General features: G+C 49.0%; 1 protein-coding gene across 4 annotated transcripts in view; it reads left to right on the top strand.

Moving 5' to 3' along the window:
• The window catches only part of Ldlrad3 (low density lipoprotein receptor class A domain containing 3), a 227692-nt gene that overhangs the window by 110707 nt on the left and 90799 nt on the right, over positions 1-26186 (top strand). For 3 of the 4 annotated variants that reach the window (XM_027936464.2, XM_034636216.2, XM_034636217.2), the window contains exons 4-5: positions 5079-5186; positions 10636-10770. In XM_027936464.2, the coding sequence (XP_027792265.1) occupies positions 5079-5186; positions 10636-10770 (243 nt within the window). The remainder of the gene's footprint in view (positions 1-5078; positions 5187-10635; positions 10771-26186) is intronic. The other variant, XM_027936466.2, reaches the window with a different exon arrangement.

Raw genomic sequence — 26186 nt, 5'->3', positions numbered from 1 at the left:
ACACACACACACACACTCCTGTAATGTACTCAGTTGTGATGTGCTCTTCGTTGTGACTGTTTTCTCGTGTAATTCATTTCTTTCTAAAACATAAGTTTAAGATCTCGGTGACTCAGAGATCGTGTGGATGCACTGATCTTCTCTGGCCTCTGGTTCTATTTTAAGTCCCTGGAGCCCAGGGCATCTGTCTGCTGTGCTATTTGGGCAGCTTCAGGGAGCTGTCAGTCATGGGGTCCCCTCCTCGTAGGAACATAGGACGTTTGCCCCACATGCCTTCTCCTGGCGCTGCATGTCATCTCTGGCTCTCAGCTGGCAGAGGCCTGGCACAGCCGGGGGACTGCTGTGTGGGTGGTAGGGTGACTGACACCCGCCTCGGCAGGGAGCACGCAGGTCACTCACGGCAGCTGGAGGTGGGTGTGGGTAGAATCTGCTCGCAGGTGGTTTCCTGGTCTCTCGACCCGGGTGCTGAGCACCTGCGTCCCAGGGTGGTTGTTGGTTGTAAGAATTAGACGACGTAGTATCCGAGAAGGGTTTTATCTTGTGGCTGGCCCGGAGTCATTGATATAAAAAATAGTGATCTAAAACAAAAGTGTGAGTGGCTAAAGGCAAAACCATATTATTAGGATTTTGCCTTTGGCTTGGGATCTCCAAGGACATACTTCTTTTATATTTTATTTAGTCCTTTAGGAAATGGGGACAGCTTGGCTTCAGCTTCCTACTGTCACGGGATCTTATCATCTAAGCTGGAAGTGCCACACACACACACACACACACACACACACACACACACGAGATTAATCCAGGGGCAATACAAAGCAAGTGCTGCACATCCTAATGTGAATATTCAAAAGTGATTGTGTCGTCCCGTGCTCCTTGCCATAATTCAGGGCACTGTAAGATTCCCATGTTTGGATATTGCCCTTCAGTTGACCAAGGGAGACCATTATACCCATTATACCCATATCACGAAAGTAGGGATTAAGCCAGTGTTACCCTCCCTTACACCTGTCATTTAAAATTCGTGGTTCTAACTCACTCTTTTGAAGACTGGAAAATAAAAGGAAAGAGTCAAACACTTACCTTTCCTTTCCTGTATGAATTGCACCCTCAAGTAACCAGAGAGCAGACTTAAGATTAAGTACATGTTTTTAATGTAAGAATACTAGCTAATAGAGGACCGGTAGAGTGAGGGTATGTATATCTGTTTCGTAACCCCTAATGAAGCCTGGATCCAGTTAATGGTCATCAGTGGCTGCGGAGACCCTTGGGTGGAAAATTGATGTGGGGCTTTATGTGATGGATCAGGCTGAAAACCCCTGAAGCCACCTGTCTGTCTTTTCAGACAGCTGTGAACTGATGTTGCACCACTTCAATGGAATGTGGAGACTTGACTGTGGGCTCATTAGGTTACGGGTGTCACATTGCCCATCTCCATTCATTCAAGAGAGCCACAAGATGGGGTTTTAATTTTTCACTGTAAAGTTTCCAGTGTATGTATGTTCAGGGCTTCTTGAGAAGAGAATATCGTATTTACCCAGTCGGTTCCCGCTCCGGTTCCTTCCCTCCCTCCTGATGTTCCACGTCCCCTTCTGGGATCCTTCCCTCTCTGTCTGAAGAACTTCCGTTAGCTGTTCTTTTAAAGCACGTCTTCTGGCAACAGATTCCCTCGATTTTTCATTCTGATAACGTCTTTATTTCACCTTCATTCCCGAAGGGTATTTTTATGGTGTTGGAAATTCGGGGTTAATCCTTCTTTTCTCTAAGTACTTCAAACGTGCCTCTTCTTTTTGGCTTCTCTGATTTCCAAAGAGAAATTTATAGTCATTTGGATTGTTTCCCCAAAGGTTATGCCTTGAAGTATATATTTTTTTCTTCTTTTCTCTTTTTGTCTCTACTTTTCCGCATTTAGATGATGGTGTTGACTGTCTGTGTCACAGGCGTATTCTGTTCAGGGTTTCCTGAGGTTTTGTCGTTTGCCGTACTTTGTACATTTTCAACTCTTCAGTATTTTCTAAGTACTGTCCTCTTTCTTCTTTCCTGATGGGATTCTGATGACAACGATGTCGGGTCTTCTGTCACTGTCCCACGAGTCTCTGAGACTGTTCATTGTCCGTCATTTTCTTCTTGTTCAGGTTGGATTATTTTGATTCTTTCTCTGGTCCCCTTCTTTCCACCTTATCCAGTGTTGGATTTGGCTTTAAGTTCAGACGCTGTATTTTTCCCTTTTGAAATTTCCTCTGGGTTCTTGGGTCTCCTGTTGCTTTGCTGAGACCGTGTGTGTCCATTTGTTTCAAGGGGGTTTGGGATTGCTTGTTAGAGCATTCCTAAAATAGCTGCTTTAAATTCTTCGCCATGGAAGTCTGACACCTGAGTGTTCTTATCCTGGTTCTCCGTGGGGCAAGTGATTTCAGATTATATTCTGGGAATTTTGTTTGTTATGTCCGACACTGTGGATCCTTATATTTTTGTTTTAGTAGGCAAATGACTGGTTGGGTCAAACGGCATGTTTCTACTCTCTGTGGGTAGAAACGTGGTTTTAATAGTTTTCAGACTGTTTTTTTTTTGCGGCACTGTTTGGATCTTTCCTGCATGAGTATCCCCAGTTGTCTCTCTGTGAATTAATTCTCAATGACTTTGGTGCACTCATTAGGACCAGATCCACCCTGGTGCAGCTTGGGGACCAGCCTAGGAGTTCAGAAACATCTTTATGGCATGACTTTCAAGATCCTCTCCTTGTTCTGTCTGGCCCTTTCCAGTTTCTGAGACTCTAAGGACAGTGGGAAGGATGGTAAATTCGCCGCCATTTTGCTGATAGTTCAAATTTCGGTCTTTTCCCCACTTGGGCTGCTCCAAATCACTTAACAGAGCCTGTAGATCGCTGCTGCCTGCATCCCAGCCTGGCTTCTAAGGCCGCCTTCAGTAGGAGAGCCAGAGGGAGGTGGGATTCCTGTCTCTGACCTGTCATAGGAGTCTCCCAAAAGCCAGTTCTCGCTGCACAAAAAGAGACACAACTAGACGTTATTTGGCTTCTGATGGAAGGCAGCTGGAGCCCCCATCACCACTGAGAGGTGCTTCTGCCAACAGCGTCCCAGCTGAGTCTGACTGAGCCTCTAAATCTCACCATTAGTTCATAGGAAACTCGGGGAGAGAGGAACACGGTAATGACCCCATAGGGAGGCACACGGCCAGATGCACCGTGTGGGGGATTCCTCAGGGCCCAATTTCATCCATAAATAAATTCTAAGAAGAAACATAGAGGAAGAGGGGACCATGGATTCAAAGAGGCCAGGAGATACATTAACCCCGTGCAGTGTGTGGGTCTTGTTTGAATCCTAACTCCAAGTAACTAAGACATTCCCAACATCTATTTTTGCATTTGTTTGGAAAAAAAAAATCCCCTAATAAGATGACCTAAGAAACGAAATTGAGATAATTGGTGATTTTTGAATGGCGGTTGGATATTTGATGATATGAGAACGTTGTTGTTAACTTTTTTTAAGTTTGAGAATGGTATTGTGACTATTTTTTAAAAATCCATATCTTATAGAAATATGTATTGAAGTCTATAAAGATCTGATTACGTGATGTCTGGGTGTGCTTGGAGCCAGTCCCACCAGGGCAGGGAGGGTGATCAAGGGTGGGGCAAACAGAACTGCCCAGGAGTTGGTAATTGTGGTAGCCCAGTGATTGGTGCATGGAGTTCATCAAACCAGCCTCTATTTTTGATGCGTTTGGAAAAAAAATCCCCTGATAAGATGACCCAAGAAATAGATGAAAGATAAAGGAGTGGTTCTGCTGGGTGACTTCTTGGCTTGAACAGGTGACTTCCAGAGTCCCATTTTTAGAGTCTGATTTAACAGCCTTGGGTTTTTCCAGGGTTTGCGTTTCTTCCTCTCTCAGGAGTAAGGACCAGCGGGGCCAAGGTTCCCTTTTGGAGCCTCACGGTCCTGAGGTTCTCCTCTCCTTTCCCCTCCCTTGGCTGCATCTGCCTTCCCTTCTCCATTGTGCTTGGACCTTCCCAACTGGAGGGAGGCCCCAGGTCCACTGCCCGTGTGGCTCTCAGGATCCTCATTGAGGGAGGTCGGGGACTCCAGCTGTGAACCGGGACAGCGGTGTCTGGCGACCACCGTAGCCAATTCATTGAGGCCGAGCATCCTCTGTTCCTGCTTTGGCAGAGTTATGCCCTGCGACATAACCACCCTGTCCTGCACTGCTCTCTTCCCTGGGGATGAATCTGCCTGGCCCCGAGCCCAGCAGAAGGGTCTCCCTGGTCTGTCTGTCTTGCTGTTCACAGAGCCCCACGGTGGGTGCTGGCCCAAGTCTGTCCTTGTGCATTTCCTGTTTGCCCCTTAGCTGGACTGGGTGGTCTGGGAATCTCCATGGGGAAAACGCTTCCTGCCAGTGCTCCACAGCCGTGTCATTGAGTCTCCTTCGGTGACCTGCTTCCTGGAGAAGCCTCCCTGGTTTGCCAGGGCTGGCTTGGATCATCCTGTGGGTTCCCCCGCACCACCCGAGCCTTCCTCAAGCAACGGGCACCTGGAGAGGGGGCCTGCCTTGACCCCCTTGTGAGAAATGACTTCTGCACTCTGCACCCTGTGCTTGTCTGTTCTCTGCTCTCAGCACTGTTGGTCTTCTGTCTTCCCTGCTGGATTGGCCGCCGTGAGATGGTACTTTGTTCCCAGCCGAGCATACTGCAGCCTCATCCTTAGCAGGTGATAGATTACGTACAATAAATAGGACTTCTCCTGCTGTATCTCCATGTCCTATTGACTGGACTCCCCGTCTGGAATGGAAGCTTTTTAAGAACAGAGATTGGGTTGTGCTTTATCTCCAGAGCTTAGTAGAGTGATTTATTTTAAGGAAATAGTCGATACGTGACTGTTGAATGAACGCACCAAGTAACTAGTCAAATGAAGGGCTGAGGAAGACAGGCTGACTGAGGCAGCCTCCCTTCCCCACTGCAGTCAGGGTATATTCTTAAAATAGGGACAACTGAACCCTCTCCTGTGTGCCGGGGTGCGCCCAGAGTGGGTTTGGCCTTACATTGCTCACTAACCCCAGCTCCTGCCTTCTTTCAGATTCTCATCTTCTTTCCACAATCTCTGTGCCAGACACCACGCAAGATGCTGCAGGGATGACAGAGATGGGTCAGACACAGACCCTGACATCCTTGAGCTTATACTCAAGTAAGAGATCCAAAAATACTCATCTCCTCTGATGATAACGTGGAGTTGACAGTGGGGAGCGCCGTGGGAATCAGGGATGGGACACATTCCTTTCCTCTGGGCTCCTTAGTGGGGGTGGTTGAAGGAAATGAGCTTAGGAGTGTGGGTACCATTTAAAATACAGACCTATGGGGTGTTCCAGGCGAGGGCCCAGGTGAGTCTGGGAGATGTGCACGCTGCCCAGGACACATGAACCACCTGGGGCACTTATTGAGCACCTCCTGTGTATGCCTTTCCGTATGCTTCATGCAGATGAATTCGTTGTGGGTGGGTGGTGGTATCACCCCCGTTTCAGATGTATGGAGACATGGAAAGGTGAAGCAACTTGTCATGGTCACATAATTAGTAAGTGATAAATTGGGATCTCAACCCAGGGTCTGAACTCTTAACCACTACCCTAATGCACATTAATAATGATAATCAGCATGTAGCAAGCACCTATTCTGGGTGCCTTGACCCTCGGCACCCTCCAGGTGCCACATCTCCATCCTGGAGAAGACGAAAGCTTAGTGTAGCACCATCGTCTCCAGTTGTGTGGTTTGCAGGGCAGTGGGGGCTGGGGAGATGAGCTCCCCAGGGAATCTAGGATTACCCATTGAGTGGTGGTCAACCACAGGACAGGGAGACAGGTGGGAATTTGGGGGGATGGTGACAAGGAGTTTTCTATTTGTGTGGTGAAAGAGGACTTCTTAAGTCCTGCCGGAGACAGATTGCCTCATTTCCTGTCTTGAAGCCTCTCAGCTGCTTTTGGGTGACCACAGTGGTCCCTTGGCCCGCTCCTTTAGATGTGGTCCAAGTAGACGCGCCAGTTTAATTAACCGCTAAGCGGTTCCCTTAACTCACGCCTCCCTCCGTCATGGCAGAGAGAGACACGTTCTCTTTCCTGCATATTGTGGGTTGGAAAATAGACCATTAGAGCCCTGTATTTCTTGTGCTAATAATACCCAAGGAGCTTTGGAGCCTACAATTGAGTAAGTTGACTCCACAGATGATTTTCTCCACCTCCAGTGAAATAAATACTATAAGATAACAGTGTTCCTCTCCCTAGTTAACTGAATAAAATAATACTTTTTTTTTTTTTTGTCTCAAGGAGTGCGTAGTAAGCCATACTTAGCAAGGACAAAGAAAACATAAACCTTTGGAGCACGCTAAATATTACTAGAGATCCTGGGCCATAACACCTAATAGTACGCAGGGTCTCCTTTCTGTTTGTTGAGCGGTGACTGTTTGCAGGTTCTGGGACAGTCCCCATGGGCTGCAGAAACCTCTGAGCCTTGAGCCCCAGTCACCAGAGCCTCCAGTGTTGGTCCATGTGCACTGGTGCCACAGTCTAACTGAACCTGTCAATAGCTGCAGAGGACCTGGCAGACATGGGAGGATACTTGAAGTGTCTGGGGTCTGTGGGGGACATCTGCCACTCTGGTTAGGTGACTCAGAGCATTGTGTCTTTGAATCCTGTCATTGACCAGAATCTCTTGTCCATGTCTGCCTTTTTTGGTAGAAGCTCAGGGGTCACCCTTAGGAACAGTCATTGTTTAGACCTGGCTCTGACGCAGGGGCTGGGGGAGGGGAGGGGTGGGGATTGCCTTTGGTTCCTTTGTAGAACTTTCCAGTCTCTTTTGAAGCTGTGCTAGGCTTTTGGAATTCTTGGGCTGTCTTTTTAAGGTTTTATGTCCCCTCCCAGGTTGTCAGCTTTATTTTTTCTTGCTGTCCGTTTGTCTGCAGGGTGGTCAGGAGCCTCCCCTCTCCCTTCTCATTGGCTTTGTCCTTGGGAACGGGGAATCGAAGCTTGGTGGGACCTGGGTCAATGGAGAATCAATAGGTGCTGAGGGAGGTGGAGTTGGAGCGCTCTCTGTGAACTCCTGGCAGTTGGAAGGCGCGGACCCGGCTGTGCAGGGTTTGACGGGAGCCCTCCTTGCTGGCTTGCTGCTGGGGTGGAGGTGTACTTCTCTGCCTTCTCTCCCACTCCGTTCCTCTGCCCTGCAGCAGGGTGGGGAACAGGGCTCACGTCTTAGGGCTTTCTGTGGCCTGTGGAGTCACAGAGGAGAGACCCAGGGAGGAGCTCAGGTGTGGCTCTTTACAAATGTGCACCCCCTCTTTTGTCAAGAGAGCTGAGGCAGCTGCTGGTGGACAAGAGGAAAGGGGACCAAGGGGACGGAAAGCCAGTGTCACAGAAAAGATGAGACTCTTAAGAAAAGCTTTTAAAAGTAAAATAAAATGAGCACCTGTGTTCCCAACACCCGGTTCCAAGCAACATGCTGTGTGTTGCTTTCTTTGCTTCAGATTAAAAAAAAAAAATATTACCAAATGTAATTAGAAGTCTGCAGCAGGTCCCTCTCGGATCCATCCTAGTCCCTTCTCTTCAGAGGCATCCACTGCCCTGAACCTGATGGTGGTTTTGGTCATATGAGTTTGCACTGATTCACTGTATGTCTTTTAATAACAAATGACATTTTTTGCACAGATAACTTCATATAAATGATACAGCACTATACATATTATACTCATTGCTTTCCCCACTGACTTTTATGTTTCTGAGATTTATCCACCGTGACCAGTTCATTTCATTTTTCACAGTGGTACAACACACTATGGACCTGGACCAAATTTGGCCTATTGTCTGTGTTTGTCAATAAAGTTTTATTGGAACGTGGCCCTTTGTTTACAAATTTTCTGTGGCTGCTTTACACTCCAGTGACCAAGTTGAGTCATTAGAACAGAGACACATCAGTGGCTAGCAAAACTTAAAATATTTACCATCTGTCCCTTTACAGAAAAAGAGCCACCTCAGGCTTTCAGCTATTCCCTTGTATAGTGCAGCACCTTGTCTCTGTTCTCTTATTGATGAACATTTGGGTCATTTCCCATTTTTTTGTTTTACAAATAATGGCTTCAGCAAACATCTTTGTTCTTCTGTCTGTAGAGTGTGTAAGAGCTAGAAGTGAAATTACCAGGTTGTAGGGTATACGCACCTTAAAATTTACTAAATCGCTCTGCAAGGTGGTCCTACCAGTTTGCACTCCTTCTCAGAATCCATGAGACTTCCTCTTTGCCAACAACCTTTAGTGTAAGCCCTTAAATATGTTCTGTGTCACGCGTGTGAAGTGCCACTTCATTACTGGTGACAGTACACACTTTTTTCCGAGTTTTTATGGACCATTTGCCATTCTTCTTACTGTGAAATGCCTGACTGAATCCTTTGCCCATCTTTCTATTGAGTGGTCCTTTACTTTTTGATTAAGAGAGTTCTTCACATGTTCTGGCTACTAGTCCTTGGTGGTTACATGCATTCAAACCAGTCTGTGACTTGGTTTTCCAACATACATGTATAAATGCATACACATAGGTAGTATGTATGTACACATATGTAGACACACACACACACACACACACACACACACACATGACTTTTTCCCTGGGGGGAAGCTCATGCAGTTGAAAGGGTCTAAGGCTGAAGGGAAAGTGAGTTAGTTGATAACGAGTCTGGGCTTGGCACTAGGGTATTAACGCAGTCTTGATGGCTTACCTTGGAGTGATTGGGTGCCTTCCCAGGGCTGTTCTTGAATGAGCTGCTTGTTCCTGATTCCTTGGCCACATCAACTTGACCTACAAGGTCCCAGAGATGCTGAAGGTCACCATGGTGGTGCTGATGGGCAGAAGGCTTTGGAGTGCTGCCTTGGACCAAAACCCAACATGATCTGTGGTTCTGTGTTTCTCCATTTGGGTTTTGGCTAAAGTCAGACATTGGTTTCAGCCATTCTCTGGCCCACAGCAATTTCATAATCCAGTCTTCCATTTTCAAGTTGAACTTGGTTTATTTGGCTTTACACAAGTTAAGCATCCTCTAAACCCAGAGCTCCATCCTCTGCTTCCTCTGACCTTCCAAATTAAACTTCCTAGGTTGAATGTTAAAAAAAATAAATAGAGCCTGCAGGCCTTCAACTGACCCAGCCCTGTGAACTCCACCAGATCCTGGTAGCTGTGATCTGTGTGTGACCCAACAGCACCTCGGTGGAGCTCACAGCAGAGAGATTGCAGCTGCCACCTCACACTTGCAAGGGACCTTGCAAGGGGCACTGGTGCTGACAGCCTGAGCCCATAGCAATTCCCGAGCTGGGCCTGGCATCCGCTCTGTGCTGGTCTCGCCACATGCAGTTCAGGTTCAGTTCACTACCTGAGGTCCAGACTGAACCCTCTTCATCATTAACACTGTCCCCCCCGTGGGAGGCCACACCCTGTGTGTCCAGGACACACATAACTAGAGGGTGCTGCCTGCCAGTCTTGGCCCTCTGTGTTTTCTCATAGAAATCACATAATTCTGAAAGTAATGCTGCAGCAGTGTGAGAGCCACGGGCCTGTGACTGGTGCAGTCACACAGGGCCGGTGTTTAGGCCAGGAGGGTGCCAAGCCTACTCTTATACTCTGTGCTTGCTGTCATGAATGGTTTTAATGATTTTTGAACAGCAGACCCCATATTTTCAATTTGCTCTGCATCCGTCCATGATGTAGCCAGTCCTGTCCACCGACAAAGCAACCAAGGCTCGGAGAGGCGAAGGGATGTACCCAGGATTGCACAGTGAATAAGGTCATTTCCACGTGACTCCTTCTCTGATTGAAACAGAGCCCTGGAGTGAGCCTCATGAGGAATGGGGACACGAGGTGTCCTGTGCTGCAGAGACACTGTCTGCCTGTGCACATTTGCTTATGCGTTATTAAGTAATTATGTGTTGACCTCACACTGACCATTTGCCACCCTTTAGCTTGAAAGCAGGGCTCAGAGCTGTCATTTTCTTTTCTTTCTGTGAAAGGCCCTAAAACAGGGAGCCTTTTGGAGGAGCTTTTTGGAAACGGTCACTGACCTGACTCACTGGGTCTGTGGATTTTTTTTTTTTGGTGGCAAAGACTCAAGACCAGGAGTTTACATTCGTAAGTCATAAAGAATAAACGAGGAATTAACGGGCTGGTCCACAGTGAGGGAGCCAGAAGGATCCTGCTAGCGCTTGGGCGTGATCACGTGATCTCTGACCTCTGACCTCTGACCTGACTCAGTTACTTCTTTCAGCTTTGCTTTTCTCCCTGAGTCTCCTGTCACTGACTGGTGCACTCTCAAGTCCCCAGGGAGAAGTCCAGGGATCCAGGTTTTGCCCCAGACTCGGCAGGCTGCAGGCCACCCTAGGGTTGACCATTCAGGGGGAGCCGCTGAATGGTCATTCAGACCACATTGGTGTGGTCACAGGCGGCAGTACGGTGACCCGGGGGAAGGGACGCTTGCAAGGTGGCAGAGTGAGTCTTGTCCTGGCCTGACCTTCCACGGGCAGGACGAGCTCGCGGCTGGCTGGAGGAGGTTCTGGGGTCGCGGGGGGTGGGACTCGCTGGCCTCCTGGTGACCAGCCCTCTTTTCCCTTCGCAGCAGCCAACCCCCTGCTCTGCTCCACCGCCCGCTACCACTGCAGGAACGGCCTCTGCATCGACAAGAGCTTCCTCTGCGACGGGCAGAACAACTGTCAGGACAACAGTGACGAGGAGAGCTGCGAGAGTTCCCAAGGTAGGAGTCGCTGGGGCACTGGGCCGTGGCCCCCGCCGTGCAGCGTGGCCATCGTCACTGAGGCAGTGTGGCACGGGAGGAAGGACCCCACACCCGCCTCCAAACACAGCGTGGGTAGCTCCTACGCGTGGCCCCCCAGCCCTGGGGCGGGTAGGTGCACGGGTACCGGGGTCTTGACCGCGCCGCGCCCACCGTTCTGCATTTGGTATTCTTCATCGTTCAGTGTCCCTCACACCTTTCCTCCTCAGAATTGCAGCTGGCCCCAGCTGCAGGACACACCCTCCTGCCACTGTGCTGTGGTTTCTAAGGCACTGCCTTGTCGGGCCACGCGATCCCTTTCTTTCCATCGGATTATTTCTGTAGGATGGATTCTGCAGGGTGGGTCCCCTGTGCAGGTCGTGGCCACCTCTCACCACACAGCTGTTGGATTTTTTTTTCTTCAGTTGACGTTGGCATCATTCACACCTGTCAGTTTTCCTGTTGTATCACAGACATTTGCTGTTGCTTTTTTTTTTTTTTTTTTTTTCATTTTGCTAGTCCTGGAACCAGAGCCTCCCCGAATGCTCTGATTTGCATTTCTGTGATGAGGAGCTGAGCTGAGCTAACGTCCCCACTCCCTTGTGTTTGTTTACTACTTTGTTTCCTCTGGTGTAAATTGCTGGTGCACATGGAAGTCAATTTCAGAGCTGTGTCATGGCAACGGAAGGATGCATACAGCTGGGGGTGGAAACCGAGCTGTGTTAGGGAACCTGGGAGACACACGGCGGGGTGAGGCCACGGCCTCCACTAAGACTGACCGGCACCTTTCTTTACTTACTGACTCTTGTTCAGTAAACATTCTGTAATGACAAGGTAAAAGAGTATCTGCATAGACTTGGCCAGGATCTGTGCAGGGAACAGCTCAGGAGCTGACTGTTGGTAGAGTGGGAAGCCTCTGATTGTCCTTGCCTGGAAAAGCCCTTCCCAGGTCTTCCCTTCCCAGTGGTTTTCTCCAAGTGCAGCCTCAGTCCAGCCACCCCACACGGCTGGGCGGGGGGGGGGGGGGGGGCAGGACGGGACGACGACTTTGGAAATGCACGTGCTGGGGGCCCCATTCCCCACCATCTGAATCCACCTTTGAGGGTGGGTCCAGCCATCTCTGTTTCATTTAACAAATGTTCCAGATGATTCTAAAGCACACTAAGTCTGAGAGCCAGTGTTCTGCATGAACCTTAGAGAGGATTTTAATTTTGCCATTTGTCTAGGAATTTCTAAACTTCTGGGTATTGCTAGTCTTGAGACAAAGTCACATTTTTATAAAATAAAATCAAAACAGATGCCAAAGTAGAGCCAGGGATGGATCCCAAATGGGAACCAACATCACCAAGTCAAGCACTTATTAGCATGGATGGGAGGGACGGAGGACATTTTTCTATCAATATTATTTCCCCCCAGCATCCTGTGTGTTCATGTATCTCAGACTCTTCTCCTCATGGCACCCCTAGGTGTGAGGTGGAAGGGCTCCCAAGGCAGACTTAGAGGTGAGGGACCTGGAGGTGAGGGACCTGGAGGTGAGAGACCTGGAGGTGAGGGACCTGGAGGTGAGAGACCTGGAGGTGAGGGACCTGGAGGTGAGGGACCTGGAGGTGAGAGACCTGGAGGTGAGGGACCTGGAGGTGAGGGACCTGGAGGTGAGAGACCTGGAGGTGAGGGACCTGGAGGTGAGAGACCTGGAGGTGAGGGACCTGGAGGTGAGGGACCTGGAGGTGAGAGACCTGGAGGTGAGGGACCTGGAGGTGAGAGACCTGGAGGTGAGGGACCTGGAGGTAAGGGATGCTCATGGTGTGGCAACAACCTCCTGACCCAGGTGTTTTACTGAGGCCGACTTTTGCTCTTCCCTTTGGGAGGAATGACTGGTCTCTGCATAGGAAATTACCTTTTCTAAATTCTGCTTCTTTTTCCTTATTACCTTCTCACAAACATGAGGTTCATAGAAAAAGTTGATGGTACCTAGGACTTGTACCTAGGAAGCCCAGCCCTTGACAAATATTTAACATCGAGCAACCTTCCTTCCTTAGGGTCTCAGCTTTCTGCCTCTGTACCCAAATGACATCCCCTTAGATGACAAGCTCTGGGTTGGTGCTCTCCTTAGTTAGGCATTTGGTAATGTCCTTAGGTGCGGCCAGTATACCAACCTCCACTCCAGGTGGCCCCTGTGGAAGGCATCATCATTGGCTACTCAGGAACACTGGCTGTGACCTTGAACTCTACAGAACCTATCTAGTAGCATAGTGAGGTCCTGGTGTGCAGGACCTCAGTAAATGCTGAAGAATAGAAAAGACTTCTCTTATCCTCACCCTGTTAATGTGCACACTGTGGAATCCACAGCACAGTCATTGCTAAGTTATGTGAGTTAAAGTATTCATAACTTATTAAAATAATAATGTTGTGATCATTGTTTCAATCGAGTAGAAGCTTCTTCTGTTCCTTCAGTGGGAGTCTGCCCCTCAGTGAGCACAAGACACCAGTCTTGGGTCTGCAGCCCCCGGGCCAGCCTGCAGTTCTGCGTCCCTCATACGGAGTATACATCTCCATGCACCGAGTGTGCCTCTAGTATTTAAGGCTGTGCTTTGTGCGGACATGGTAACCTCTGAATGCAAAACTGCCTGCTACTCTTGCTACTTGAACAAAGGAGCGTGGGCACTGTGGGAACTTCTGACCCATGCTGGGCTTTTGAGAGGCCAAACTCCATGCCGTGTTTTCCTGAAGAGTCTCAGAGGCGTCTGGTTTGGACAGAATACAGTCTTGTGCCACGTGGAATTGTCAGACCTTACGCTACACCAGGTACTCCCCACTCAGAACGCTGCACAGGAGCTCATTTAATCCAAATATGTCCTAATTGCTTCCTGTGGGCTTCTAAGCCCTTGAAAAATGCATCTTTGCTTTCAGTTGATGTAGGAAAAGAAAATTACATTTTATAATATTTATTTTGAGGAGGTAGAGAAAACTGGTCTCAAGACAGGAAATACGGTGCTTGAAATGCCTTTTCTCTAACTCAGGTGAAAAAGGAGACATTCCACTCTGAGACACCAGGGAGCCCCTCTTCTGTTGCCCTCTATATCTTTGGCCTTGACAGCCAACGACGTGTTCCCTAAGGACTCGGAACTGGGATGGGCCTGAGAAGGTACAGCACTGTGGTCTTAGCCTTCCCGTGGGACGTATTGGACACCAAAGAACATGGCGGTGGGACTGGCTTTTCACTGGGACTTCCTTGATTGGAAAGAGCTCTGTTTGCAAGACATTTTGAAATCTGTGCCTGTGCAGCAGGTTCACTCTGGCTTTTCTGTTGCTTCAGAACTCTCCCTGGGAGGTGCACACCTGAGAGTTAGCAGGGGCTGTCATGCACATGTTGGGTGTGAGTGCCACTCAGGTGGCCTTAAAAATGTCCCTGAATGTGGCAGCAGCTTCCAGTGATCCCCATCTCTTGATATCCATGCCCTGGTATAACCCCATCCCTGTGAATGTGATCTGGACCTGCATTGTGTGTATGCATGCGTAAGTGTGTGTGTGTGTGTGTGTGTGTGTGTGACAATACCCATAACATAGAATTGATTCCCATAACAGAGTCTAGTGGTGTTAAGTGCATTCACATGGCTATGCAACTAATCTCCAGAACTTTCTGACATTTTGCATCTCTGAAACCCTGAACCCATTAAACAACAACTCCCCATGACCCTTCTCCCCAGCCCTGGCAGCTGTCGTGATGAATTTGGTAATTCTAGCTAAGTATCTCATATTAGTGGAATCAGATGGTGTTTGTCACTTTTCGATCAGCTCAGCTTACTTAGCATAATGTCCTCAAGGCTCATCTATATTGCACACGTCACCATTCCCTTCCTTTTTAAGGCTGAGTACTACTCCACTGTGTGGACATACCGCATTTTGTTTCTCCGCTCATTGACAAATGAACACTTACTTGGATTGCTTCCATCCTTTGACTGCTGGGAACAATGCTGCTGTGAACATGGGTGTGCAAATTGGGATTCACTTTCAACAAAGAAAAATGAAACAAAGGACAATGAGTTGTCAGTTCCAGGATTAGCTTACCAAGGCTGACATCCTTTCCACTGCTGTCTCCCTTGCTCTAGCTGGTGGAAGCCAACTGCCCTGTTGTGAGTGCCCTCTCAGAGGCCCTTGTGGAGCTGGGGCCTGCCAGCAGCCCCCTGGGTAAGGTTGAGGTGGATCTGCCCCTGGTCAAATCCTTGCAGCCCATATTGGCATCTCAGTTATAATCTCGCAAGAGACCCTGAGCCAGGGACAGGCCCCTCGTGGATTTCAGACCCATTTTGGAAACTGTCAGACAACGTAAGTTCTGTTTGTTAAACCTCGAAGATGTGGGGTGATTTTTGTGTGCAGCATTCGATAACTAACCCCAAATACCTTTCTCATGGGCCTCAGTTCTCATAGTCCCCGGGAGCTTCTGAGGACTCTGGTCAGGAGTGGGGTCAGCCCTCCAGGAGAAGACCAGGCAGGGGTTTATAACACATGCTGGGGACACGGATATCAGGTGCCTGTCTCCACATTCAACTTGTGTTTTTCTATTCCATTGTCACCAAATGCCTCTGAGGGTCGGAGCTCTTATGACCTCCAATTTCTGGATGAAGAACTGAGGAACACTGAGGGTTTTCCATGGTCAAGTCCACACAGCAAGCCAGTGGTAGGTGCAGGTTGGGATCTCGAGTCACCTGAGGTGAGAAGGATGCTCTTCATTGTCCCATGATGGCACTGACTTGCCACCAACCTGGGCTCAGGGCTCCAGGAGATCTGCCAGGCTCTTGCGGCTGGTGTTGGAGGGGAAGCGGAGCGCGAAGAGGGCAGGTTTGCCTCTTCCTCCTCAAGGGTTCCCTTAGCAAAAGAATAATGCACCCTCCACATTCCTATCGCGTGGTGGCGGGGGCCATGCTGGGAAGGTGACCTCTTCAGAAAAGCCCCCAGTGCTGAGGAGGTGGCAGAACATTTTGGCAGTCGGGCTGCGGTTTCTTTATCTTTCTTGCTGTGTCCTGGTGATAAGGCTTCGGGAGGATTTGGAAGGCTGGCTGTGAGGTTTGGCACCTCCCCAGGAGCGGACAGTGACAGCTTTGTTCTGCTTCTTCTGCAAAGTGTGTGTGTGAGAGAGGAGAGAGTTTTGGAGAGCGTGCATTAGGGTGGGTGTTTTTTTGGTCAGTGGGGAGGTAACAAGCAGCTGCCTGCCATGTGCCGGGCCCTGTGCTGCAGGAGTGGGCAGAAGCCACCTTGTCCCCTTGTTGAATGGTGTTCCTCCCTCCCAGCATTCATACGCTGAGATTCTAATCCACTCGACCCCAGATTGTACTGTGTTTGGGACCTTGTTGGTTATAGATGTCAAGATGAGTTCATGCTAGAGAAGGGTGGGCCTCTCGTCTCCTAGGACCAGTGTGCGCATAATGTGACATTTGGTCACAGTCATGTCATTCATGTCACAACAGCCCTGAAACAGGAATCAGTAGAGGCAGTAGCCCTCAGTACTCACCCCCACTTCTGCTTCCCAGGGACCTTGGACTCAAGGTCCAAGGTTAGGACTCCTATCCTAACCTCCCATCTGGCCTAAATTAGCCAGTGACCACCCTAGTGTCTCACTGGGGCCTGGACTTACAGTGAATAGATATGTAGTCGGCTGGTAGAATTCATGGGAAGGGTCCCTGTGGCTGCAGGGCAGAGGGGTCACCTATTCTGGCCACCACTGCTAACTCTGGACTCTGCCCTTCACCCACTACAGCCAGGAGCAGGTGGTATGTTGCTCATGGAGGAAACCATCTTTTAGCTAATGCTGGAATCTGTTGAAATCTAGAACTGTTCCTTCCCCTGGGCCACCCCTCTCCTCCACCACGCGGGGATGGATTCTTATTCTCAGTTCTTCATGCAATCCCTCTGCCCTGTCGCCTGACAGACAGGCCAGAGGAAACGTCCCTGTCCCATGGATCCCGGGTTTGCTTTGATCAGTGGCATGTTTCCAGGGTCTGGAAATGTGCTCGCCACATTGGGTGGGCTCTTGCACTTTGGTGATGTGTCCCAAGAAGACTCTGCTCTACAGAGCCACTGGTTCCAGGAGAACGTGGTGGCAGGTGGGCCAAACCCAAACCCACCCCACAGCCCAGGATGTGTCCCCACCGAGGCCGGCAGAGATACAGCCACCCCACAGATCCATGAGAAAACAATATATCTTTGCTGAAATTTTAGGGTGTGTTTCTTAGGTAGCAAAAACTAATATTGGATCCTCAGGAAATGTCTGCATGGCTGTGTGTATTTAAAAGATATCTATTGATTGCTGCTGTAAGCTAGGCCCTATTCCCCGGAGATACAGGGACACGACCAAATTTTGTTAAACCTTAAGGTATCACTGACAATAGTGTAAATAGATTTGTTACAGGGTAACCTACACTCTAGCTGTGATCTTACCACTTCAAATGGATGTCATTTGAATAAATCATGTATGGTAAAAGATCGATAAAGTGATTTTTTTAGGAGTTAAAAGAAAAAGATGCCGAGTATAAGATCCACTGTTATTTTATGTTTTGTTGAGAAAGAAATGATGCTGACCATTCAGTTGTGAGACGCTAGTGACTCCAAGATGCATCCCAGTTTCCAGATGTTCAAAAATGTGAAAAGATGTGCCTCTTAGAATTAGAGAGTGGTCACAGGGAGCAAGACTGGCATGGTGTCTGCAGGAAGGACAGGCATGGCTCACCAGTGTGGAGAATGTGTTGCAGAGCGAACTCAGGATGCTCCGGAGGCAGAGGGTAGGGCCTCCTGTAGGGTGCCGAGGCCTTCCTGAGAGAGCAACGGCGAACTTGAATCCAGAAGGATGGGAGGAGTGGACTGGTCAGGCGAGGGGGCGAGGTTGGGAGGAAGACCCTCCACGCAGAGGGAGTGAGCAGGGAGTGAGCAGGCCCAGAGGCAAGAAGCAGTGAGGTGCGTTTGAGGAGCAGAGGTCCACCTGGCTGCCCTGCAGATGTCAGAACAACCACAGCTGGATGGTAGCTGAGCAGCAAAAGCAGATTTTCTGTAGAAAAACCACTGCAGTCCTGTGTTAGCTGGTTTTCTTGTTGCTGTCATCAACATACCCAACAAGAACAATTTAGAGGAGGAAATGTTTAGTTTGGCTCATGGTTTCAGAGGTTCCGTTCATGGTCGGCCGACTCTGTTGCACTGGGCCTGCCGTGAGGAAGCCCATCATGGCCAGGAGGCCTGCGGGAGTAATGCTACTCAGCTTGCAGTGGCCAGGAAGCAGAGGGAGTGAGGAAGGGGGGCGCAGGGGAGATGCACCCCCAGGGACGCACCTCCTGTAGCCATGCCCCACCTGCCTACAGTTACCACCTGGTTAGTCCCTTCAAACTAGGATGAACTGATGAGGTTAAAGCGCTCACAATCCAATCACTGCACCCACCTCTGAAAATTCCTGCATTAACACAGGGATTTGGGGGGACAGCTGCTATCTAAACCATAACAAATAGGGGAGAAAAGATCTGAGTACAGGGATCTCTTGGTATCCACAGGGGATTGATGCAGAACCCCACAAGGATACCAAAATCTGCAGGTGTGTGCGTCCTTTTTTAAAAAAGGTGTAGTATTTGCATATAACCTGTGCCCCTCCTCTCATACACCTCTCATCATCTCTACATTACTTAGGTTACCTAACACAGTGCAGATGCAACACCAACAGTTGTTATTCTCTGTTGCTTAGGGAATAACGACAAGAAAAATGTCTACTGTGTTCAGTATGGATGCAATGTTTTTCAAGTATTTTTAATCCTTGATTGATGGGATCCACAGGCATGGAACCCATGGGTATAGGAGACTCGTGTAGAACCAGGCTCAACTCCAGATACGACAGGCAGCGTGGGAATGTACCTCCCGGGAGTGGGGTGGCAGATAACTAGGAGGAACCGTCAGGGGTCACGGGGATTCTGGCTCAGAGAATCTAACAGGGGTCTTGCTGAAGTCTGGCTGGAATGATCAGTGGTCCCCTGGGGGATGGTAAGGATGAGGAACTGGGGGAGAGCTACAGGGTGATATGCAGCGATGGGGCCCTGCTAATCTGGCTTGGCAGGAGGCTTGCTAGAATTGGACTGTGGAGAGAGGAACGTGGAAGCCCAAATATCTGGGCCCAGCTGAGAAGAGAGTCCAGAAGAGCCTTCATTGACTTTGGTCATGGAGAGAAACTCTGTCACGGACAGGAAGGGAGTAGCCTGGGAGTGGACCACAGTGGCCCGACTGTGGATTGGTGGCCCAGGAGACCTCATGGAAGACTTGGAAGCTTTTCCTACGGGCAGTGGGAAGTTATGGGAAAAAAAAATACAGAAAAGCCATGAGAATGGGAACCGCCAAGCCAGGGCTTCGGGAAGTATTTGAAGGTAGAATTGCCAGGATTGGGTGATGGGTGGGAAATGGTTAGCAGGGGCAAATCGCAGTGCGGACACTCATCCTGTGGAACTGGAAGATCTGCTGAGTTACTTTCCAGCCGCTCTTGCTGTTCGCTTTGCTGCTGTGAGCCCCCCACTAGCCTGTGTAATTGAGAGTAAAAAGAGCTTATGCTTTTGGAATAGACCTTTGCTTTCTGTTGCCAAACAGATCCAAGTGACTGAGCAGCTACAGATAATTTCTACAGAAATCACAGAGAGCATTTGACGGGGGAAGTGCTGGCTTTTCAACTAGCACTATTTTTTTTTTGTGTGTTTTGTTTTGTTTTGTTTTTCCCCTATCTGTGGATAGAAAGGAGCTTTATGTAAACACATAGTCTGTGTTTAGGGGATCCAACCAAACATGCCACAACCTGGAATTTGCTGGGTGGTAAATATTTACCCCAAGACTTGTGGTCCCCCACTGATGTCAGGATCTTCCTTAGACGAGACATAGAAGAGAATTGTCACCCTTAAAGAATTCACTTACTTTTACTTAGAGTAAAACTGCTGGAGGTCCATTTAACAGGAGGAATGGGAAGGCCCTTTTTTTCCTGCTCTACATTTAAGAATTTGAAAGCCCAGCTGGGCCAGGAAAGAAAAAAAAACCAAAAATGCCGACTTCATTGGAAGGAACAGAAGGCGATTGGGAGAAGTTGATTGCTGTCTTTATGTACCCGTGGGGTTTTCTTCTTAGTAATTGAGTGTTTGCATCCAGAAACTTCCTTTTCTTTAACCACTGCAGCAGGAGTTTGAAGATTTCTGAAATGCCCCCTCATTTAGAAGCGAATCAGAATGATTCTACATTCATGGAAATAATTGCTTCCTGGGCTCCTGCCCACCGTAGTAATCTGCAGAGCTGTTGTCTTTGGTTTCCCCTGTTCCTGGCTTGTACAGATCATCCTTTCTCTTTCTGCTCCTGGTCCCTGCCTCCCCTGGGGAATGCACAGTCCAGGCTGGTCAACGGGCAGAGCAGACAGATCCCAGGACAGTGGGGTCAGGGTGGGGTTTGCCATCTCTCTGAAGAGTCTCATCTGCAAATTTTCAGGGCCTGGGACTGCTGGGCTGTGCTGCTTGATCATGCAGGGACATTTGCCCGCCCACGGATGAACTGTTTATGGCTCTCATCTCTCTGTCCCCCTCCAAAACACTTACGCTGTCTTGACCCTTTCTGAGATTCGTTCTTGTCCGTGCCATTTGCAGCATGTCTGTTACTGCCCCCTCCTACCTCCGTACTGCAAGAATTACAAAGCATTGGCTCTGATCTGATCAAAGTTGCTCATCTTCTTGTAAGGGAGATGCATAACACCCTACTGATAATTAACCCAAAGTGTGATCAATGCTGTAATAGAGGAATGAGCAGCTTGCTCCGGGAGCATGGGGCAGGCAAAGAAGTGACAGTTTTTCCTAGGGCGATATGGCAAGGCTTCAGAGAAATGAAATCTCTGCCCAGTCATTAAGAATAAATAAAAAATGGGCTCCCATGTAAGCATGGGACCAGGCATCTAGCCAGAGGGAACCGTGTGTTCAAAAACAAGTCCTGTATGACTGGAGCGAAGTATGCATTTGTGTGTGGGGTGGTTGGGGGCTCAGGGAGACGCGAAACCTTTGGGCTACCTCGAGGCTGACTTCTGGAGGACTCTCCCCATGTGCTCTCGTGAGAAGGTGGAGCCAGGGGAAATGAGATGTCGCAAGGGGGGGCGTGTCGTCTTTGCGTACAGTGAGGCTTTCTGATTATCTGTGGATATTACTGAGCTCAGCTGTTCCACTGGCTGAATAAGCCTGGGGTTGAGAGATCCTATGCATCCCTCTGCTTGAGAATATTTTGATCCCCGTGGGCTGAAGAACCTTTTTTGTTTTCCTGCCTTCAGTGAGTGGCTGGGAAAACTGTCTCGGTTATGCAATCTAGTAAATTCTCCCAGTTTGGCAATAGACGGTTTTGTGGTCTGTGAACAGGGTAAATGTGCTCTTTGTTGCATGTGACAGTCTTGTCACATCCCCGACATGCTCTCAGCAGCCCTTTCTTATTCTCACCTTGTTTCAGGAAACCAAACAGGTTATCGGTCTGATTAATCTTTGGTTCTTTTTTGTGGGATGCCACAAAAAGACACTTTCCCATGGTCTTCTTCAATGAATTCTCCTCCTTGAGATCTTGGGCCCTTTGTAATATGCATGCTGCTCAAATTTGCCTCTGTGGGTCGGCTTGAATTGAAGGTCTCGTTTTTTGCAGAGCAAATTGCTAGGTGCTGAAAATCCAAGAGAATTCCCAGGAGCTGCTCTGTTCTCCAGGGGTTACTTTCATTTGTTATCATTATTATTACTGGTGGTTCTGGACATCAAACCCAGATGCACACATCCCTAGTTCTTTTTATTTTTAATTTTGAGACACGATCTCACTAAGTTGTCCAGACTGGCCTCAAACTTGAGATCCTCCTGCCTCAGCCTCCTCTGTCACGGGGACTCCAGGTGTGTGCCTCTGTACCTGCTTTATTTTTCATTTGTAGACGAAGACCAGAAATACACAGCCACCCTTTTGACATAACCAACTTGAAAAACATAGAATATAACCTCCTCTGAAAGTGTAGGTTCACGTCCCACACGTCCTGGGTGCCAAGGTACGTTAGGTATGTTGTATTTGCTGTCTTCTCCTAAGGAACTTTCAGACCCTGTTCTCCACTCAGGACATTTGGAAGCAGCAGCCCTCCACTCTCCAAGACCCCCACAACCACCTCCGCCACTGTTGACCAAATCACCAGGGGCGGGGCACCTGACCCAAGACCAGTCAGTTCATCGGCCGGCCAGCAGCAAGTCAGAGTGTCTCTGAAACAGAACACTGAGAGCTAACCCAACTTCAAATGGCTAAACAGACCCTTATGTGGGGGGCAGGACACAGCCATGAGGAAGTCACAGCTGGGACAGGTGGAAGCCAGAGTGGGGAGCACTGGTCTACCTAGGCAGCGGCTGAGAGACCAGAGCGATCCTTCCCCCTGCTCCCAAGAGAGGTGGAGAGGGTATTTGCTTTTGTCCCAGATGGCTTCCCAAGACCCAGCCTAGTGTCTTTCCATCTCTGCCTTTCAGTGAGGCCTCTGTGTTCTAGGGGAATCCTTTCCTTTCACTTAAAGTGACATGAGTGGGTGTCAGTCATTCATGGAATCAAGGCAGACCTGTATTATGTCCCCCAGACAAACAAGAGGGAGTGGGCAGACAGAGGAAAGGTCCAGAAAAGAGACATGTGTGCATGTTCTTTGGAGAACCTATGGGGTCTGGTTTCTGGGGCTTCTCCCATGATTCTTTTTAACTTGGGTTCTTCATTTGGGAAGACTCGAGGTGACCCCCGAACTCCGAATCAGTTAGGATATAAGCTAAGCTGCTATAACAAAGAGACCCCGTCGTATAATAGCTAAAGTAAGATGGAGGTTGTAGCTTAAATAAGTACCTTCGATAAGACAGTCTCTCAGATGGAATCCCCAAAGATGAGCAGCATAGGTCATGGGGCTCTCTGACCTCATCAGGGCTCCCAAGCCTGCTCTAGTAGTTACAATTTTCCAGACCCCAGAGAAGAAGAAAGAAGGGAGCTTCATCTAGAAGAGGGTGAACCCAGAGTCACATCTATCACTTTTACTCCTGATTTAGTGACCTGAACCTAGTTTCATGACCACACCTCACTGCAAGGGAGGCCGAGAGATGTATTCTTTCTCTTAGTGGAGACTCCCATGCCCAGCCCAGGCTCTGGGGTTTATATTGTGGAAAGATGGGATGGATACTGGAACGAGTTAGCCACAGCCTCTGCCATGTGCCCTTTGAACTGTGCAAATAGTTCAAAGGTTAGTTTATGCCAATGGAGTGTTCACAGAGAATTGTTGCTGTTCAGAGTGGCGTTAGTTCACCCAGACTGAGGGGGGACACTCAATGCCCGTGCTGCCTCTCACAAGCCACCTGGGTCGAGCTGGAGTGCTGTGCAGGGCAGCCTGCAGAAGCCCACTTGTTGGTGCCAGGGACACATCCATGGTAGACCGTCCCCTCCCTTGGCCCAGCTGGCACATGCAAGAAGCATTTCACATATTTATTTCTCCCTTTGGACTCGTTTATTGTAAGGCTGTTGTGACCCTTGGAGAGTCAGAGCTTTTATCTTGATTTGGGAGTGTGAGCAAGGTCATGGTTATTCTTCAGATGGCAGGAACCTGACTCTGGTGTTGCTGTTTTCACAGAGGTCAGCTGGCCTCCAATTTGGGTCAGTTTGCATCTGAAGGAAATCTCCAAGGACAGCCATTTAGTCCTCATTAGCTGATTTGTCAGGCAGCTTCTCCCAGGTGGCTCAAGACCTTTTATAGATTTTTCCCTCAAATGCTGATCTGCTGGTGCCTGTTTTCCCTGCTGGAAATATGCTGCATGTTTGGGGGGAGATGACTCTGGTGCCTCCCAATTTGCCCTCTCCCCCCATCCAGAGTCCTATGACTCTGTCTTTCTCCCAGCCTCAGTGTGACAATCTTGAAGTACATTCACAGATTTTTTTGATGCACCTCCCTTCAACCTGAACCTATGTCCCCTCTCCTGGCAACTGGTCTAGCTTTTCTGACTGGCCAATAGAATAGGGCAGAAGCAATGACTTCTACTCTTTGGATTTACAAGGCTCTTTATAAGGCTCTTTACAAGGCTCTTCCTTGCTGTCCCCAATACACCCTCTTCAGAGATTCGCTGCCTTGTAAACACGGTGCCCTGAGGCAGCCATATTGTGAGGAAGCCCAAACTCATCTACTGGAAGAGGACACAGAGAGGCGCATGGATGACTGGGCACCTGCCTGCTTCAGCCTGCTGCTGTCGCCAGCTTCAACCTCTGTCTCACCACAACAACTGGAAGACCCCAACCACAACTGCCACTCCCAGAATCCTAAACTACTAAATTTGGGGGTGTTTTGTTATGCAGTGTCAGCTGCTTAGAAACTCAGTCAAAAGGCATCTCCCTCTGACCTTGACGTGTTTCTCTCACTAAGAACCGATTGGTCCATGCTCCAGGGGCAGCCCCAGTCCTTCACTGGGTCCCAGGCTCTCTCAAATGACCACCCTGGGGTTGCATGCATGGGATCAGGCTACTGATCCCCAGGCCCTGGTGTGTCATGTCTTGACCACTCAGAGCCATCCTGATACCCCCATGGTCACCCCAACCAGGTAATGCTGCCATCCCTCCTCTCTCCAGGTGTGATCCAAACCCTGAGCCCCTGACATGTCCTTCCTCAGCATGCCACTGAGACCTGGGATAGCTTTGCACTTTCTATGCCAGTCCTGTTGGGGGGCGGGGGATGGAGGATACAGAGAAGAAGGTTAGATGCGAGAAAGTTAAAAAAAAAAAAAAAGAAAGAAAGAAAAGAAAGAAAAAAACAACAAGCTTTGGGTATTCACTTAAGGACAGGCTGATTCTGCAAGGCCTTCCCCTCCCACTATCAGCTCTATTAGCATATTCATGGTATAATGCTTTGAATTACATCATGGGCTTTGGGTGGAGCCCACTGGCAGCTCTACCAGTTAATAGCTCTGTGTCTTTAGGCAAATTACTTAACCATTCTGAGCCTTTCCAACACAAAGGCAACCAGGCTTGCCTCTAGGATTGCTGGGAGAAAAAGTGACAGAAGGCCATAAACTACTTAGGCAGAGATTGTAAATGTGGCTGTCATTCGCTGACTACCTACCTGCCTACCTGCGAGGAATCAGGGCCCAGAATTGGTTCCGTCTGGCATCTTGCTTCCTGGCCTACAAAAGTGGAAATGCTAGTGGAACATTCCGGAGTGTGAGCATTCAGACACAACAGGGTGGAACAACCTCTTCCTGGAAGGTGGGGTCCCCGATGCTCAGAAGGGGCCTCTGTTGTCTCCAGTGCTGGCTGTCCTGCCTCCCCCAGGTGCATCCTGTATCATTGATGGTGACAGGTGCACCTCACATTTTCCTTGGTTCAAGCAGCAGGTGCTGCGGAGGGTTGGGCACTTGGAACGGTGTCATTGAACAAGAGAGGTCCCCAGCAGTGCTCGGTTCTCTCCAGGTCTGGAGACTGGCACCGGAGTAAAAGCCACGTGTAAATGGATTCATTTGGAGGAAATCTCCAAGACCAATGAAGACTTTTTGCCTCCTCGTTGAAAGAGTGATCTTTTAAAGCAAAAGCTGTGAGCTAGAATCTGGAAGGAAAGGGAGCCAGAATGTCTCTGGAATCCCTGATCCATTCTCGATGATCACACTTAGAGACATTTGTAAAAGACAAGTCACCTCAGACTTAATTTATGGCGTGTTTGCCATTAGAATTGCAAAATTCTCACAGTGGGAAGGTGTTAAAATATGACTTCGCGTTGTATTTAATACCTACTATATTTAAAACTGGTATGGGAACCGAAACACGAGGCAAGAACTGGGAGGAGCTCAACTAATCTGCTGAATTCTAAACTCATCTCCGTCCTGCCATAGCCGTTTTTATTTCAGCCACGGTTACTTATTGGTTTGCATTAAGGTATTTTGAATCAGAACCATACCATGAATTTGCAAAATTATTCTACCAGAGCAGAAATAAATCATCCGGGATGGCCCAGCAGAGCTGAGACGGAACTAGCAGCCGCCTGAGTCCAGGTTCCTGCCCGGCCTGAGCATGTGGCAGGCACCTGGTGGCTGTGGATCCGTGGCATGGAGGGGCCACCTTGGGCTCTGCTCCAGGCTCAGGGGCAGCCTGACCCTGTCCACCTGCAGCTCCACTGTGTTTGGGTCTTTACAGAATCACCTGTCCCAGACATTCCACAGGAACATAATCATGTGATGTGAGGTCTTTTGTGATTGGCTTTTTCTACCTACCTAGCGTGACTGAGGTTCTGCCACAGTCTGGCTGGGCACAAATCACCGAGGCGCCACAAAGCACTTGTATCTTCAAACAGGAAACTTTATTGCCTGAACTCCAACAGCACTCCACGCACGCTCCCCAGGAACTCTCCC

This window comes from Marmota flaviventris, chromosome 9, assembly GCF_047511675.1.
Source record: "Marmota flaviventris isolate mMarFla1 chromosome 9, mMarFla1.hap1, whole genome shotgun sequence".
Taxonomy (NCBI): Eukaryota; Metazoa; Chordata; class Mammalia; order Rodentia; family Sciuridae; genus Marmota; species Marmota flaviventris.
Note: the sequence above shows the minus strand (reverse complement) of the source record. Positions and strands in the feature narration are given on the sequence as shown.